The sequence below is a fragment of the Sceloporus undulatus genome, chromosome 7 (genome assembly GCF_019175285.1).
Source record: "Sceloporus undulatus isolate JIND9_A2432 ecotype Alabama chromosome 7, SceUnd_v1.1, whole genome shotgun sequence".
Taxonomy (NCBI): Eukaryota; Metazoa; Chordata; class Lepidosauria; order Squamata; family Phrynosomatidae; genus Sceloporus; species Sceloporus undulatus.
This window is the reverse complement of record NC_056528.1, coordinates 23,499,246-23,515,648: the sequence shown is the minus strand read 5'-3', so window position 1 is coordinate 23,515,648 and position 16,403 is coordinate 23,499,246. Positions and strand designations below refer to the sequence as shown.

Genomic DNA, 16,403 nt, shown 5'->3' with positions numbered 1-16,403 from the left:
GATAGTCCCATCCAGGCAACCCTTCGGATCAGCTTCGGAATAGGAGCCCAGGGTTTGCAGAATCACAGCTGCAGGACTTCCTGGCCTGATTTGTTGCTCCTAACCAAAAACCCATTGAATGGTTGAGTCAACACATAGGTAAGTCATATTGCTTCAATGGGTCTACCCTACACTTCTGACCAGGCTGATGGGTATGTGTGGGTGTTCTCTTGCATGGCAGGTCACTTTGGGTGAAAAAAATCACTCCTTCCAAAAAATATTAGAGGGGCTTATAAAGAGTTGGGCCTCTGCCATGAGGCAGATGGACTTCAGAGTCCTTTTTTAAACAATCACAAAGCTTATGTTACAACAGGAGAGCCCCGGGAGAGGTCTGGAACTGTCCCCACTTTTGGGTCAAGACATTGGGGTGATGATCAGTCTCAAAAAAGTGGGGTCTGAGGCCTGCAAATCTCCCACCAACCCACCCGATGTACCATCACCAACCTTTGTTCCCTTTAGTGTGGCTGCAGTTCACACAGTGCGAGAAAGTGGGACTTTCACCCCATTGATATATCTTGGGAGCTCTCTTTGTTGCATTGCTCAGAGTTTGTGGGCTCAGCTGCCCTTCGTGGGGGCAATTCGCAGCTGTTAGCTTTACAAAAAAAACCTATCTTAGTTTGTCAATACAGGTTGATATATAGGAGATAACCCTCAACGAAACAAGGATTTGGAGACAGAGGCCTCTCAGGCATTGATAAGACCGCTTTGCATGGTACTGGCTAGACTTTAACCCACCACCCCGGCTCCCTTCTGCTTACCTTCCCAGCGTAGTAGAAGGGGAACCAGTAGAGGAAGGTGTCGGAGAAGAACTCTGCCACGCTAAAGAGGCCATAGACCACCCAATAGGTCAGCCATGTCGTGTCGTCCTCTTTGGTGGAGCTCTCAATGGCTCTGATGCTGGAGATGGATCAAGGAGGGAGAGCAAGCGGGTCAAAAAACAGGGGACTTTGCAAGTCGGCCCTGGCAGCTCCCAGAAAGACAAAGGCCAAGGGCTCTCCAAAGACCAATAAGTCCAGCAAGGCAAGGAACTCATATCCCTCCAAGTTTTGGGGGGATGCATGGGATCCTAAAAGGGTGGCAGGACATGCTTTTATCTCTCTGTGCAGATACTTACGAGGCATAAGCCGGATAGACAAAGCCGATGAGATTACAGAGCAGGGAAGCGCCGTATCCAAACATTAGGTAGAGTCCCAGGAAAGCAACCGTACCTGGGAGGAAAAGCAAAGCCAAGATCAATGGCAAAAAGGCACGCATCTGCCATCCAAATCAATAAGAAGGAGTATGCCATTTATAGAATCCATAAGGGAAGCAGGACCTCTGTAGGCTCACAAAAAGGAAAATTGGAGCAGTAGCAAGGATTTCTGCCAATTAAAACGTTGTTAGCCTTCATTTAGGACATAGCTGTATATCAATATAAGCAGACAAAACAGTTGAATGAAGCACCTGAACAGGACTGTTTCCAGGAGAATCCGGGTCCCAGAAAGACCCCGTAACAAAATTATAGAAAACCAATGATGATATGAATAAAGCATACACAGACACAAATATATAAAAATATACAGGCCTGGGTACTGTGAGAGAACATAATACACTCAGACCAAGGCAAGGCTTGAAACTGTATGGGTTCATCCCATCTATTATCATTATCATTACCTAGAGTATTATTAGTATTAATATTGATATTAGTAATATCACCCAAAGTAGACTCACTGTTAAATTAAAGTCAACAACAGGCGTACAAATAACCTCTGAACAAGTTGACAGCATTTGCATTTGGTTGCCATGCCTGCCCTAACCCACAGTCATGGATAATGGGACTTCTAATCCAGAGCATCTGGAGGGCTGAAGGTCCTTCCCATGTCCCTCCCTCACAATTAGGTTCAGGAAAAGGTCAAACTTGCCAGGCTGTTTTTGGGGAAGAAGGTAAGACGACAACAAAACCTGGCTGCAACATGGAGGCCAACCGGAATAACGGAAACGTTATGTTCAAGGAGCATTCTAGAACAACATGGCTGATGCCCTCAATGTGGGAAACAAGAACAGTCACATCTCTCTCCTTCTGAAATGATGTTAGGCTCCATTGGTCATATAGGTATCGATCAATAAAAACATTGAAAACACCTCTATTTGGGGAACTACTTGGCTCAGGAAGGAGGAGAGGAGGGTTGGTCTTGTCTTTCCCTGTTGGCCCGGGCAAAAGCCACCTGCTGCAGTCGCTCTTCTTCTGTGAAATGTTGGAGGGTGCGCTATTGATTAGTCCTGAGAAAAGCAAAACCACTGAATCGATGGTTGAATTGTGACTCAAGATGCAGGGAAATCTTTGCTCGACTCTTTTGAGCGTGCAAAGCCCTCTCCTCCTTCCAAGCTGAGCCTCTGAGACTTGGAATAAAAGGGGCACAATGTGCAAATAGAGAGCGGCGTGTGCCAGAGATGGTCCCTGGACCGAGGAGGAAAGATCAGGAAGACGGATCCGTCTGGGTTGGGACAATCATTAAACTCCCCAGAGGCAAAGTCCAGGTTGACACGGCTCTTGCAAAGCCTTTTTCCAGGGAAAGAACACAAAGGCATGCGCCTAATGTCACTCTCCCCAATTATGAAGAGCCGCCTTTGCGTTTGTTTGGATTCCCAAATGCTAAGTTTGGATTCATCTGTCATCTCAGATACTGAGTTTGTATTCTTCTCAAACATTGCATTTGTATTCCTTTGTACGTATTCCCAAATGCCACGCACCAACTTTGTATTCATTCCCCAACCGCTTCAGTCTTCACTTTCTTATGCAGGAATAATCCAGTTTCACACCACTTTAACTGCCATGGCTCAGTCCTATGGAAATCTGGGAAGCGTCATTTTGTGAGACATTTAGCCTTCTCTTTCGGAGATCTCTGGTGCAGCCACAAAATAAACATCTCAGGATCCCATAGGATGGACCCATGGCAGTCAAAGTGGCGTCAAACTGGGTTATTTCTGCAGCGCGGAAACAGCACCAGTTTCCAAATCCAGGCCAACTCAAATCCCTTTCTTGTGCCTCCTTGTTGCCCCTGGACTTGTGGAGTGCATTGAACTGCGCAAGGCATCATTGCAACACATTCGGACTCTGCGGAAAACTTGATATTCCGGTTTATGATCCCTTCTGGGACCAACAACCTGTTAGCTTCTACAATTTCATGAAAAAATCATGTTTACTGGACCAGATTCTTTTTAAAGGATGCCTCGCAGGGGTTTTAAATTACCTGTTTTTTTGGGAGAAACTTGAATTGATTGTTCTCCAGGAAATAAAAATCCCAAATGGATAAAAAGAAGGAGGATATGTTTAATAAACATGTAAGTAAGGAGCTTATTTTATCGCAGTTGGCTCTAACGGGAATGTGATTTCTAGCAAAATAAACCGGTTATGCTAGAAAGGGTTAAACCCCAATTTACCCCCTAATTTTAACAATTAATGTGTCTAGTTAATATATTTAAATTTTAATTAATGAACCTCCCCCTTGAAATCCCTGGATATTGGCAGAGTATGAATATTTGCAAATTGATCATAATATAAGGGTGAATCTACACCATCAAAACAATGCAGTTTACCATCACTTGAACTGAACTGGCTCTGTCCTACAGAATCCTGGGATTTGTAGTTTCTGTGATGCACCCGCCTTCTTTGGCAGAGGAGGCTCAAGACCCCACAGAACTACAGATCCCAGGATTCCACAGGATGGAGCAGCAGGGCTTGAAGTGCTGTCAAACCACATTATTTTTACAGCATAGATGTGCCATAAATAAAGGAGGGAATCATCCAGGACTCCTTCCTTCCTTATATCTGGAAAGGCAACCCCACCGAAGGCCATTCTGGGGATAGTCGCCCTTTGTTTGGACTACAGTACAGTTCCAGCCACAGTGGCTGGGGGATGATGGAAAATGGAGTTCAAAGGTAGCATGGGAATAACAATGTCTCTCTGCTGGAATCCCAATGCCACCATGACTCCTTTCTCAGGCTATAACAACCCAGAAGGCGGGAGAAGAGAGGAGAGCACTCTGCACATGCTCAAGTGCACTCTGTCATAGGAAGCCAGGCTTTAAAGCAAGGGTCTGGCCTCTTTGTCTGCATTTAAAAAGGCAGGTAAAGAGGGTGCCAGAGCATGGACAGAATTTCCCATCTCACGAACCAAGAGCCATTTCAGTAGCAATGATTGCTATTAAAGGTCTTGGTTTATCTTTTAGGCCATTTGCCGGAAGCTTAGGGCTTAAAAATAGCCATCCAGGCCGACGAAGGAAGAGCCAGGTGTGGGGAGAGCTGCGTGCCGAGGGTCTCCGGACCCCTCTCACCTGTGGACTTGAACTCAGCACCTTGGGGGTCTTGAATAAGGAAAAAAGCAGCAGGGTTAACAGCATTGAGACAGGAGGCGGCATGGCAACAAGTGGAGCCTTATGACTCAGGTGGCAGATGCACTTTTTTACCTTGGAGCAAACCCTACTACTCAGTGCCCTGGGAGCCCAGAGGGCCCAGAGGGAGAGGGTGCCCCTGAGCATGCACAGAGGACAAGGGAGAGAGATCTCACCTGTGGCCAGGTGTTGCCTCTGGAGCCCGGTCCTGGCCTCCAGGTTGCCCAGGAGGTCGCCCAGCCAGCCAGGCTGCTCCAGAAAGGCCTGCCAGCGGCGCTGCAAGGAATCCATGGCGCCCAGCAGCAAAGCCAAGCAAGAGACGCCTGGCTCTGCTCTAATCCGCTCCTGGAGCTCAGCGGTGGGCGGGGCTCCCGGGGGAGAGGGCCAATGGCAGGAGGGGGCGGGGACAGCAGGTGCCAGGTGAGACAGACAGGTGAACAGCCAAGAGCGCCTCTGAGTATGGGCAGAGCTGGCTCCAGCCTGGGATTTGTACTTGGTGCCCCCCATCACCACCAGCAAACTACACATCCCAGGATCATGCTCCATAATCCTAAAGTGGGATGGAGATTATATATATATACTGTATATATATAATATCTTAATATATAAGGTTATAATATATTAATATTATATTATATTATATTATATTATATTATTATGCTTGATTTCCATCCTGTAGGGTGGAGTCGTGGCAGTTAAAGCAGCATGGAAACTGCTTTAATTTTGCAGTGTGGATGCAACTATAATAATAATAATAATAATAATTATTATTATTATTATTTTCCTATATCCCGCCCCAGTTGCGCTTCTTGTTGTCGGTGTGTTGCTTTTGTAGCCTTTGAATGTTTTTATATTTTTAAGGTTACATTAATCTGATGTTTTTCTTTTAAAATTGAGCTTTTGCTTTTTTTTAATATTATTAAAAAGAGCAGCTTTTGTGATCCGCCTTGGGTCAAATTTTAGTTTAACTAAACTAAACAGAAGCAATGCAGTTTGACACCATTTTAAATGCTGCAGCTCTGTTCTATGGGATCCTGTAGTTTTACAAGGCCTTGGCAGCCTTCTTTGTCAGAGTGCAGGTGCCTCACATAACCACAAATTCCAGGATTCTGTAGGATGGAGCCATGGCTGTTTAAATGGTGCCAGCAGGGCCAGGGACCGGGAATGCTGGGTGCTGTAGTCCCAAACATTTGGCAGACCCATGGTTGGCATTAGTTGTGAGTGGGAGCTATAAAGCGCCAATGTATGGACAGAGGACGATGAGCCCATCGCCTCAAGAGCCCTTCTGCACCCGAGGGTGCGGCATGGACTTGGGAACCATCGGCCCCGGAGCCCAACCCTAATAATCTTTCTGGAAGCGTTGGGCCCAACCTCTGCCCTGTTTCCTGCAGTCCACAGTCCCATGCTGGGAGTTGCAGTACACCTATCAGCACTGGCTATGCTGGCTAAGGAAGATGGAATTTGCAATTCAGCCATAAACACGGGATTCCTTGCAGCAAAACATGGCAATAACTTTTGTGGTTTGAACCAGGGCATCCAAGTTTTGTTTGACTGTAAGTCCCATCAGTCTCCTGGCTGGACATGAGGAATGCTGGGAGTCACAGTCCAACATCTCAACGACTCAAGGACTTTAGAAATCCTGGTTTGAGTCTCAACTCACTTAGGCCCAAAACACATTGCAGAAATAATCCAGTTTGAGACCGCTTAAACTACCCTGGTTCAATGCTAGGGAATTCTGTAAACTGTAGTTTTATGATACATTCAGCCTTCTCTGAAGAGCCACAAGACACTACAATTCCCAGGGTTCCCATAGGATGAAACCTGGGCAGTTAAAGCGGTCTGGATTATTTTTGCAGTGTGGTTTGGACCTGAGAGACTTGATTAAATATCTCTTTCAGGCTCTGTCCGCACTGCAGAATTAATGCAGTTCTACGCCACTTTAACTGCCATGGCTCCATCCTATGGGAATCCTGGAATTTGTAGTTTGTTGTGTTCCCAGAACTAGACCAGGCTGGATACCTAACTTCAAATCCCAGTATTCTGTAGGATAAGAGCTATGGCAATTAAAGTGGCATCAAACTGCTTTAATTCTGCAGTGTGGACATACCTCTAGTTGGGGAGACTCCTTTATTCTTGACCTAATTTACCTCAGGAGGTTGTTGTGGGGATAAAATAAGGTGCAAACTGGAGCTTAAATCTGCACTGGCCTGACCATATTTTAAGGCTGTAAATGCAAACAAATATAATGTAATGTGATATAAATCTGCACTGGCCTACATCTTCCAAGGATGTACATGCAAACAAATATGTGTATATGTGTGGATGTAAATACAAACTCAAAACTTAAAACAAAAGTACAAAAACAAAATAGACGCATTGAGTCTATTTCCACAAACGGAATTTTATTTTACATTGGATAAATCAACCCATAACGCGATTCAGCTGCTTTAGCTGCGCTGTTGAAGACAGAACGACAATTCCCAGGAGACCTTGCGGCGGCCCCTCTATTCCTCCTGCTGGCCAAGCCGCGCACAGCCCCATGGGATCCGTAGTCTCCGCCTCCGACGGCTGCTTCCCCGTTGCCATGGCGACTCGCGCCTCCGAACACGTGGCGCGGGGAACAAGCCGCCCTCGGGCTCCCGAGGGCCGGGCTGGGGACCAAATCGAGGCCCAGGCTTCGCAGGCTGCGCTAGGCCGCACCTGGGTTATAAAAAGGGGCCTCGCATGGTCCCTCCAAACTTTGCCCGGGGAGGGAAGCCATGATGAAGGGGGCAGTGGTTGTTTCAGGGCTGGGGCTGTGGCTCCTTTGCCTCGGGTGCGGAGCGGAGGTTCGCAGAGTCTTCCTGGGCAGCTGGGCAGTGCGCGTCCATGGAGGGCGCCCCGAGGCCCGGCGCCTGGCCCTTAGGCATGGCCTCCTCTACCTGGGCCAGGTGAGGGAGGGTCGCCTTCCTTGCAAACATTGAAAAATAGCCTCTGGGCATGTACAGAGTGCTTTTCCTGGGGCACAAGGAGGGAAAATAGAGAGGTTGGCTGCATCCACACTGGAGAATTAAACCAGTTTGGCACCGCTTTAACGTTGTCTGGCTCAAGGCTATGGAATTCTGGGAGTTGGAGTATGTTGGGGGGGCAAACTCCAACTCCCAGAATTCCATAGCCTTGAGCCAGGCTCTGCTCTGGGCCCCACAACAAACTCCAACTCCCAGAATTCCATAGCCTTGAGCCAGACAACGTTAAAGCGGTGCCAAACTGGTTTAATTCTCCAGTGTTGATGCAGCCCCCCTCAGCAAGACTGAGAGTCGGCTTCTTTGTTGAAAACAGTAGCCTCTGAGCATGTGCAGAGTGCCTTTTCTGAAGGCAAGGGGAGGACTGCAAAGCCTGTCCTGTTTCTGAACCTTCTGCCATGGTTCTGTTTCTTGGGGTCTGAGAGACTAAAGTGGCACTGAGTGGGAAATGGTTCCCAGAGGTAAATTTCAGGCTTGAGGAAAAGTGTGTTCCTGAGCATATGTGCGCTGCCCAGTTGGGTCAATACATGGGCAGGTTCATTCCTGTTTTTGTAATCCCTCACCCGCAACGAACTCTTTTGTGAGGCTTCAGAGTTAAAGAGAAAGAAGGCATTACAGGAGCCATTTTGAACCCCCTCCCCAACTTTCCATTGTTTCACAATTGTTCCCAGTTTGTCGTAAATCCCTCTGTTTAGGGTTATGAGTCTATCATCCTCAATGGATGCAAGACAGCCCCTGCCACGGAGGTTTTCGCCGTGGGTTTTCTGCGCTGGTCTAGATGACCCTAGGGATACCATACATTTCTGTCCACTTGTGGTCCTTCCTCCATAGACCAACATTGACACAGCTACTTGGCAGAGCCTTCTGCAGTTATGAGGATGTGTTCCTAAAGTGTAGGATCTCAGTATACAGAAAAATACGCAACGGTGGGGTGGATTTATGTATTTTTTCCTGGTGCGCAGTACAAGGATGGCCGAGCCTTCTTTTGTATACGGCCAACGTTTTGCTTTGCTGGAAATGAATAAACAAAATTAGTTCCTCTGAAAGATTTATGCCCTCCTGCTCCACCCAGCTGTGGCAATTTCTGGTTATGGAGATCATGCCCATTAAATATACATGCCACCTGGAATTATCCTAAAAGCAGGCTGACAGCGAGAGCCAGGTCTTAATGGAGCCGTTCAAAAGCTCCTCCTGTGCCAATCTCCTTTCTTTTTGAAAAAGCAGGTTAGGGATTTCAAAGCTGTGAGCTGACCAAAAGCATGGCAGGAGGAGGGTTTTAGGATGGCAGGAGGAGACCAGGTGTTGCTCACATGGGAGAAGTTGGAGGGGAAATGTGTGTGGAGAAAGGAGATGCCTGGATAACCCCACAAGGTTGTACGTTTTCCCGGCCTGAGACAGGTGAGGGATCTGTTGAAAACCTTTCCTTTCCCGCCCTTCCAGGTGATCGAGGGAGAGCCCTATTTCCACCTGGCACACCGAGGTGTGGCACAAAGGTCTTTGAGTCAGCATCGGGGTTGGCACATCCGCCTGACGAAAGAGCCGCAGGTTGGTCTGTTGAATCCTAGATATGGAATATGGGGGAAGAATGATTTAAACATGGTTAAAATTACTTTAAAACGTTTTAAACCCCCAGATTTTTGTAAAACCCCAGTGGTTTGTGGACCACACAAAAGAACTGTGGCAAGGGGAGCAATTGCTAAAGCATGTGCGTTTTCGCTTTAGATCCCGTGGTTTGAGCAACAGACGCTGAAAAGGCGAAAGCGAAGGGTGATGGACGTCACCGTTGTGCCCACTGATCCTTGGTTTCACAAACAGTGGTATATGGTGAGGAAACGTAGCACACAAACACCCGCATGCCCACAAAGCCCTGGCTTCTGAGGGTCTTTTCCTTTACCTTTTAGAACAATGACGTGCTTCCAGACCTCAACGTCCTCAGTGTCTGGAGCCACGGATACACGGGCGCTGGCGTGGTGGTGAGCATTCTTGATGACGGCATTGAGAAAGACCATCCGGACCTCATGGCCAACTACGTGAGTAGGGCTGTGGAGAAAGACCGCAAAGCCATGGAAGCCCATCAAGTGATCCTGGGCAAGTCAGTTTTTTTTTCATTTGTAGGATCCCATGGCAAGTTATGACTTCAACGACAATGATCCAGACCCTCAACCGCGATACAATGCTTGGGATGAGAACAGGTGAGTTGGGGGAAGGTGGTGGAACAACCAAAAGGCAGCTTTGGGATGACTTACTTTGTTTTAGTAGTGACAGTTCCACCTCAGCTTTCCTCCACAGAGCTCCAAGTATACTCTTAGAGTGAGAAGAGACCACAGAGGCCATCTAGTGAAATGTGCCCATCCAAGCACATACAGAAAACATTTTAAATCACTAATAACAGTGGAACCTCACCTTTGTACCTGACTTTCTCTGTCTCTCTTTTTTACCTCTAGGCATGGGACACGTTGCGCGGGCGAAGTAGCTGCAACTGCCAACAATGACATCTGTGGGGCTGGCATCGCTTATGGAGCCAAAATCGGGGGCAAGTGAGCACTTCCATTTTGTGGGAGGGGGGTTGTTCCATTGTAGAACTAAGGAAAGAGGCTGAGTCTCCATCTTGGGTCCTCTCACTTGGAAAGTATCTGTGGCCAATCTCTGCTGGAGAGATAAACTACCTCCCCTTCAGGTGTTCCCTGTAACCCCCCCCCAATACTTTTCAGTGTCACCTGTAAGAATTGAGGGAGATGACGAAAGTTCTGTATGTGGGGGTATTGTCCTTTCACAAAGGCAGAAATGTGTGCTTCATTTACTATATGAATGTGGACAATATGCTCATTTTGCAGAGAAATGCATGGTCAGGTTACCAACGCTTTCATTTTCTATAATAGCAGAGTACCCAAACTTGTTAATGACTACTTCTTGGTCACCAACCCTGCATGTCATGGAGTTCGGGTGTCCCTTATTGTTCGTATTTTGAAAATCTGGCAATACTAACTGTGCGTCCCATTTGGGGAACCTTTCTGTGAAATGAAGTGACATTCCAGCCCCTTTTGATTGCAATTTGGGGAATTTTTGGGGAGTGCTGGGTTGGACAGAGGAGGAAAACAGTGAGATAGATAGATTGGAAGAATCACCCATCCTGGAGACATCTAGAGAAGGAATGCTCCATTTTTGAGCCACCAACACAAATATTATTATTAGTAGTAAGTTGTTGCTGTTTACCATTTGCAACGAACTGGTGGATGTTAGCCTGAAAGAGCAGTTCAAAAATGGGAAATAAAAATCCTATGCAACTTTAAGATTCAAACTGACAAACAATTAGAACCTGGGTGGTTGAGAAAGGGGGAGCTTGGATGATAGATGTAGCAATCCCTTGCAGGGGTGAGGATGCTGGACGGCACCGTGACGGATATTGTGGAGGCCCAGTCCTTGAGCCTGCGTCCGCAGCACATTGACATCTACAGCGCCAGCTGGGGCCCAGAGGATGATGGGAAAACCGTGGATGGCCCTGGGTTTCTGGCCACAGAAGCCTTCCGCAAGGGGGTGCTCAACGTAAGTTCAGGCCCCATCACCAGGGACCCTTTCGCCGTCTTCTCCCCCACAAAACATGTTCTCTGATCCTTTCTCAGAGGAGGTGTTGAACTCATGGCTGGTGGCTTAAACAAGAATACAGTGGGCTGCTTAGGCCATCTCACTCAGACTGGCAGTTTTGACTACACATACTGACAGTTTTGGTGGTCTTGTATTTCACTGGTGCATAGGGTTGCCATGTTCCATATAGATTTTTATAACTTTAATCCTGAAGATGTTATGGAGCAGGAGAAGGTACCATAAAACCATGTCACAATGGCCAAAGAGACCTGTCCTCTTTTACCCTCCAGATTCCAACTTTCATCTTTCCAACATGGCTCTTGCCTCCAGTGGAGAGCGGACACGAAGGAGCACCCAACTCTGCCCTTGTGGTTTCTGCTTCTGCATCCCTTTCTTCCTACTCTTCAGCCCTACCCCAAATTGATAGTTCTCATGGTGGTGAATAACATTTCTTTGGGTTTGTTGGAACCCTGCTTCTTATTGGTGATACACTGGAAGCTGTCCCATGCGACTGTGTTCAGCATCAGTTTGTCATCTGGGCAGTGCCAGCTGGCATCTCCCTTGTCTGCTCCAGGTTTTGGCTAGGTGTGAAGGTGCTCTCTCCAAGGTGCTGAAACTGTTTAGGCATGGAATTCAACATCTTTGGAGGCTAGAATAAAACCAGGAACCTTTGAGATAGGAGACATCAACCGCCACTCACACTGGCCCTGATGGCCACCCTATTTGGAGGGGAAACCCAGACCCTCCTGTGTAGAAAGCAGAAGGGTATTTGTAGTGAGCGATTTTTGACTTTGGGTCCTCCAAATTTCTTTGGACTTTAGTTCTCAGAATCTCTGGCCATTGGCAGAACTGGCTGTGCTGCTGGGAGCTGAAGTCCAAAACACCTGAAATACTAATGCTGGAGACCTCCTGATCCACAATCCTTCTCATTTGCAGCACCCCCTGTGTATAGCACACCATTGGAGGCTAAAATTCCTCCCTGAAGCCAATCCAAGACTTCTTTTCCTTTTCCATTCCTCCATTCTTACTCGCTCTGAGTTCTTTGCCACAATTCCTGCTCTTCTCTGCTAGCAATACACCTTGAGTAGTATGAGAATTAGTAGTAGTATGGGAATGAGGGGTGGGAAGAAAAGGGCCAGGCATATGCCTCCAGCATGGCGCATCCAGGGCAAATTCTGATTTTTCCATTTCCTCTTCCTCCTCCCTGTAGGGCCGTGGTGGGCTGGGTTCCCTCTTCATCTGGGCCTCAGGGAATGGAGGCCTTCGCCGCGATAACTGCAACTGTGATGGCTATACCAACAGCATCTACACCTTATCCGTGGGCAGCACCACCGAGAGCGGGCGGGTGCCCTGGTACAACGAGGCCTGTGCCTCCACCCTCACCACCACCTACAGCAGCGGGGCGAAGGGCGAGAAGCAAATAGTGAGACCCGTTTGTCCACTGCTTTTGAAAAACAGTCCGTGGGGCCTGTTTAAAAGATGAATTGTGGCTGTTTGGTTCCCAGGAGACGCAATTCACCTTTCTCTTTTGTTTTGACTGGCAAAAGGGTGACCCAGGTAGCTTCAAAGGATTAAAGGCTGCGAAACCTAGCCTTGGGGCTACCTATGGTCCACCCTCGGCCAAAAACATGGGTTTACTGCTGATGTCCAGCACCTCTTGCCTTGTGGCAGCCCTGAGGGGAGGTGTTCTGGGTGGATTTGGTGGTCCCTGACTTGAGAGGAGCAGGTCTGATCTCCCATTGCTCTTCCAGGTGACCACGGACCTGAGGCACACCTGTACTAGCAGCCACACGGGAACCTCAGCCTCAGCTCCTCTGGCAGCTGGCATGATCGCACTTGCTCTGGAGGCCAAGTAAGACCCTTTCCAGAGTCATGGAGGCCACCGATCACCTCTGGGGGCTGGGAAGAAGGAACATTTGAGGGGGTCAGCATCTGCATTTGGGGCCTGGGGATTAAGCAGAGCCAGTGATCCCTGGGCCTGAAGCAGCAATAATGGTGTCATTTGTCATCAGGAGGGATATGATGATGTCTCTTTTAGAGAGCCTGAAACCATACAATCACGCTCTCTATGTTCCTTCTCCTAGCCCAACCCTGACCTGGCGTGACATGCAGCACCTCGTGGTGAGAGCATCCAGGCCAGCCCGCCTCCAGGCAGATGACTGGGCCACAAACGGCGTGGGGCGCAAAGGTGAGCTGGGGGTGGGGCCGTACTGCTTTGGAAGTAGCAAAGTCTGCCTTCTCCATGAAACCTTGTAACAAGACATGTCATAGGATAATTCTTGGATAGAATCTGATTTGGTTGATGGTCTAAAACCAGTCACTAGACTAAAACTGATGGTGATGGCAATTTGAACTCAACTCTGGGGACCACTTTCCAATCCATAGAAGGATACTGCTAGCAAAACTACCATTCTTGTGGTTGCATCTGCTTGTGGTTTTTCTGTGTTCTTTCAGTGAGTCACTATTATGGATACGGACTCTTGGATGCTGGGCAGTTGGTAGCTTTGGCGAAAACATGGAACATGACTCGGCTGCAAAGAAAATGCCCCATCAGGATTGTCCACCAGCTGCTGTAAGAGAGAGAGAGAGGAAGATGTGCAAATACAGATCAAATGCACCCATGCTCACACATCCGAATGGCCTTAAATTCAGCCCTGCATTCTCACAGCACATGTGTTCATGCTGTGTGTGAGTGTTTAAAAAAAAGGTTCCTTCCACAAGCTGTGCTCACTTTTTCTCTCTCCTGGTGGTTTCTCTTAGGAGGATTGGATCCAGGCTGACCATCTCTAAAAACATCACCTCGGCCTGCCTTGGGAGAACTCGCAGGATCCGTTCCCTCGAACACGTCCAGGTCCAACTCTCTCTCCGCTACAGCCGGCGGGGAGACCTCGCCATTTCGCTCATCAGCCCCATGGGGACGCGCTCTGTCTTAGTGGCGGTCAGGTGAAGGCGAGCTCCGTGCAGGCGTGTGCGGCTGGGGATAATAACTTCTCCTGTGATTCAAGTCCCACGAGTGGGGAAAAGGCAGAATAAGTGTATTATCATTTCAGGCTGAGTTTCCCTTGTCCAAACTGCTTGGGAGCAGAAGGGTTTGGGAATTTTTCAGGTTTTGGAATATTTGCATATACATAATGAGATAAATTGGAGATGGGACCCAAGTCTAAATGTGATATTCGTTTGTTTTATGTATGCCTTTTTGTGTCTGAAACAGTGTGTGTGCACTAAACCATCAGAGAGCAAAGGTGTCACTGTCAGCCATCCATGTGGACCATTTTGGATTTTGGAATATTTTGGAATAATGAACAAGAGAGACTTGACCTGTATTTATTTATTAATTTGGCATTCAGGTGGTGATGCTCTGGTGCCCAGCTTTGCTTCCCACTAAATGTTGGTCTGCCATTTTGGGCCATCTGAAGTAACATTTCATCTCTCCTAGCTGTGGGATTATGATGTTTTGGGGCAGGGGAAGTAGGCTGTGCTTGGGGGTGAGTTGTGGCCTTCTAGGGTGTGTATAGAAACTTTGCTTTGGCCTCTCTTGCCTTGTAAACATTACCCTATGGGCCAAACCTCACAGAGCTGTGTGCCTTCGTCTACTAGGCCTTATGACACCAGCAGCCAGGGCTACAGGGACTGGTCCTTCATGTCCACGCATTATTGGGATGAGGATCCACAGGGAATCTGGACCCTCCTGCTGGAGAACAAAGGCGATGCCTATAACACAGGTGAGCCCAAAGCCTGCCATGGCTCCAGCCTATGGAAACTTGTGATTTGTAGTTTGCTGTGGCACTAGAGTTGTCTGGCATAGAGGGCTACAGGTCTCACAAAACTGCTGATCCCAGAATTCCATGGCATTGAACCTTGCCAGTTAAAAAGGTGTCAAACTGCATTAATTCTGCAGCCTAGGAAACAGAATTTAAATATTAAAACATTTTGGACTCTACCTTCCTTAGTTGAAGAGCAAAGGCAGCTGAAAACTTTTGTTTTCAGCAACTGAAGAAGGCAAAAGCTGAAGTGTTGTGCTGTTTATTGATTCATTCATTCATTTTGGTGTATTTATAAAGGGAAAATGTTATGCTGACATTTACGTTAATAGCAGAAACAGCAGCAAGAGGGGTATCAAAGTACCATAAACAGAAGAGCAGTAAACATACACTGAATAATATTTGTAAATCACTCCAGTATTTACAAACACATACACACTTATGATTAATTGCATCCTTCTGGGATCCAAAACAAAGTGCTGGCTGTTTGTTTTACAATCATATACAGTAAGCATGTGCATATGTATTTATATAATCTTTTCCTGCTTGCCTTCTGCCCTCGCAGGATTCCTTGACAGCGTTGTCTTAAAACTGTATGGGACGGACGAGAACATGATGGCGAGGCAGACCCCCACCTCAGTGGGCAGTGGGTGTGTGAGGCGAAACCCCGATGGGAGCTGCCGAGGTGAGTATCTCCAGACTGCACTTCACCTTGCTTTCAACACTGGTAGAAGAAACAGGACAGGCTCAAGTCTACGGAAGCTCCTGCTACTGGCTTCTTTCATTTAGTTAGTCTCAAGGGTGCTGCAACATCCCTTTGCATTTGTTTTAGGAAAGCAACTTTCCTAAAGCCTATGTTCAGGTCTAAAGAATCCTGAGTCCTTTGGAAAGGAGGAATGAAATAATTCCTTTTCAAGTATCCACTTATGAAGTAGTGGTGGGGGCATAGAGATGACCACTTTCTTCTCCCTCTTCTTTTTCCTTTCTAGCCTAATGTTTATCCCCTCAGTTATGTCCTCCTCCAACTGCTCTCCTCCAACTAAAATAATGATTTTGGGGTGTGGGATGTGGCCCTTCCCCAGAGGAAAGACCTCCAACCCACCTGCTAACCTTCCCCTGTTTTTCCAATCTCTCTCTCTCTCTTCCTTTTCCCAGAATGCCTCAGCCCGTTGTTTGCCTTCCAGCATCTCTGCCTCTCCTACTGCCCCCCCAGGTACTATGGGCTCTCCCAGCCATCCCTGTCTCCAGGAGGCTCCATCCGGGTCTGCGCCCCCTGCTCCGCGTCCTGCTACACCTGCCAGGGAGGAGCGGCCAACGACTGCTCTGCCTGCCCACCCTTCAGCACTTTCGACCAGCCAACCCACACCTGCCTCCGGCACCCAGGATACCCACTCCTGACCCCTGCTGGGAGGTTTGCCCAGGGGCCTGCCCGGCTGCTTGTCCCAGCTGTGGTCGCCCTTTTGATCTTTGGGGGGCTCGCCTACCTGGTGGCCCGCTTGGTGGCCCTCAAGGGCCAGCGGCAGAAGAAACAAGACCGGGCCAAAGGGGTGTCCAAAGCCAGCTTGGGGCTCCTGTGTTTCCACCAAGCACAGGCTGAGGAGGAGCTTATGGAACCGTCCCAGGACCCTTTGCCTTGACCCTGCGCTCA

General features: G+C 48.0%; 2 protein-coding genes across 5 annotated transcripts in view; one reads left to right on the top strand and one right to left on the bottom strand.

Annotated features, from left to right (window-relative positions):
• Window positions 1-4,746, bottom strand: part of REEP6 (receptor accessory protein 6) — a 6,873-nt gene extending 2,127 nt beyond the window's left edge. Inside the window, exons 1-3 of one of the 2 annotated variants that reach the window (XM_042478606.1) lie at window positions 4,587-4,746; window positions 1,154-1,247; window positions 798-936 (exon numbers count right to left, since the gene is read on the bottom strand). In XM_042478606.1, the coding sequence (XP_042334540.1) occupies window positions 798-936; window positions 1,154-1,247; window positions 4,587-4,701 (348 nt within the window). In that variant the 5' untranslated portion in view covers window positions 4,702-4,746. The remainder of the gene's footprint in view (window positions 1-797; window positions 937-1,153; window positions 1,248-4,586) is intronic. The other variant, XM_042478604.1, reaches the window with a different exon arrangement.
• PCSK4 (proprotein convertase subtilisin/kexin type 4) lies at window positions 3,020-16,392 on the top strand. 3 transcript variants are annotated; one of them, XM_042478592.1, is made up of 15 exons: window positions 3,020-3,360; window positions 8,853-8,957; window positions 9,135-9,236; window positions 9,314-9,442; window positions 9,528-9,604; window positions 9,857-9,945; window positions 10,783-10,955; window positions 12,205-12,417; window positions 12,746-12,846; window positions 13,079-13,182; window positions 13,449-13,566; window positions 13,755-13,937; window positions 14,592-14,716; window positions 15,321-15,440; window positions 15,911-16,392. In XM_042478592.1, the coding sequence occupies exons 1-15, from the start codon at window positions 3,325-3,327 to the stop codon at window positions 16,390-16,392; spliced, it is 2,157 nt and encodes a 718-aa protein (XP_042334526.1). In that variant the 5' UTR covers window positions 3,020-3,324. The 3 variants fall into 3 exon arrangements, with proteins under 3 accessions (XP_042334526.1, XP_042334525.1, XP_042334527.1); XM_042478591.1 differs by lacking the exon at window positions 3,020-3,360 and adding an exon at window positions 7,058-7,340; XM_042478593.1 differs by lacking the exon at window positions 3,020-3,360 and adding an exon at window positions 7,751-7,873.
• The last annotated feature ends 11 nt before the right edge of the window (window positions 16,393-16,403 follow it).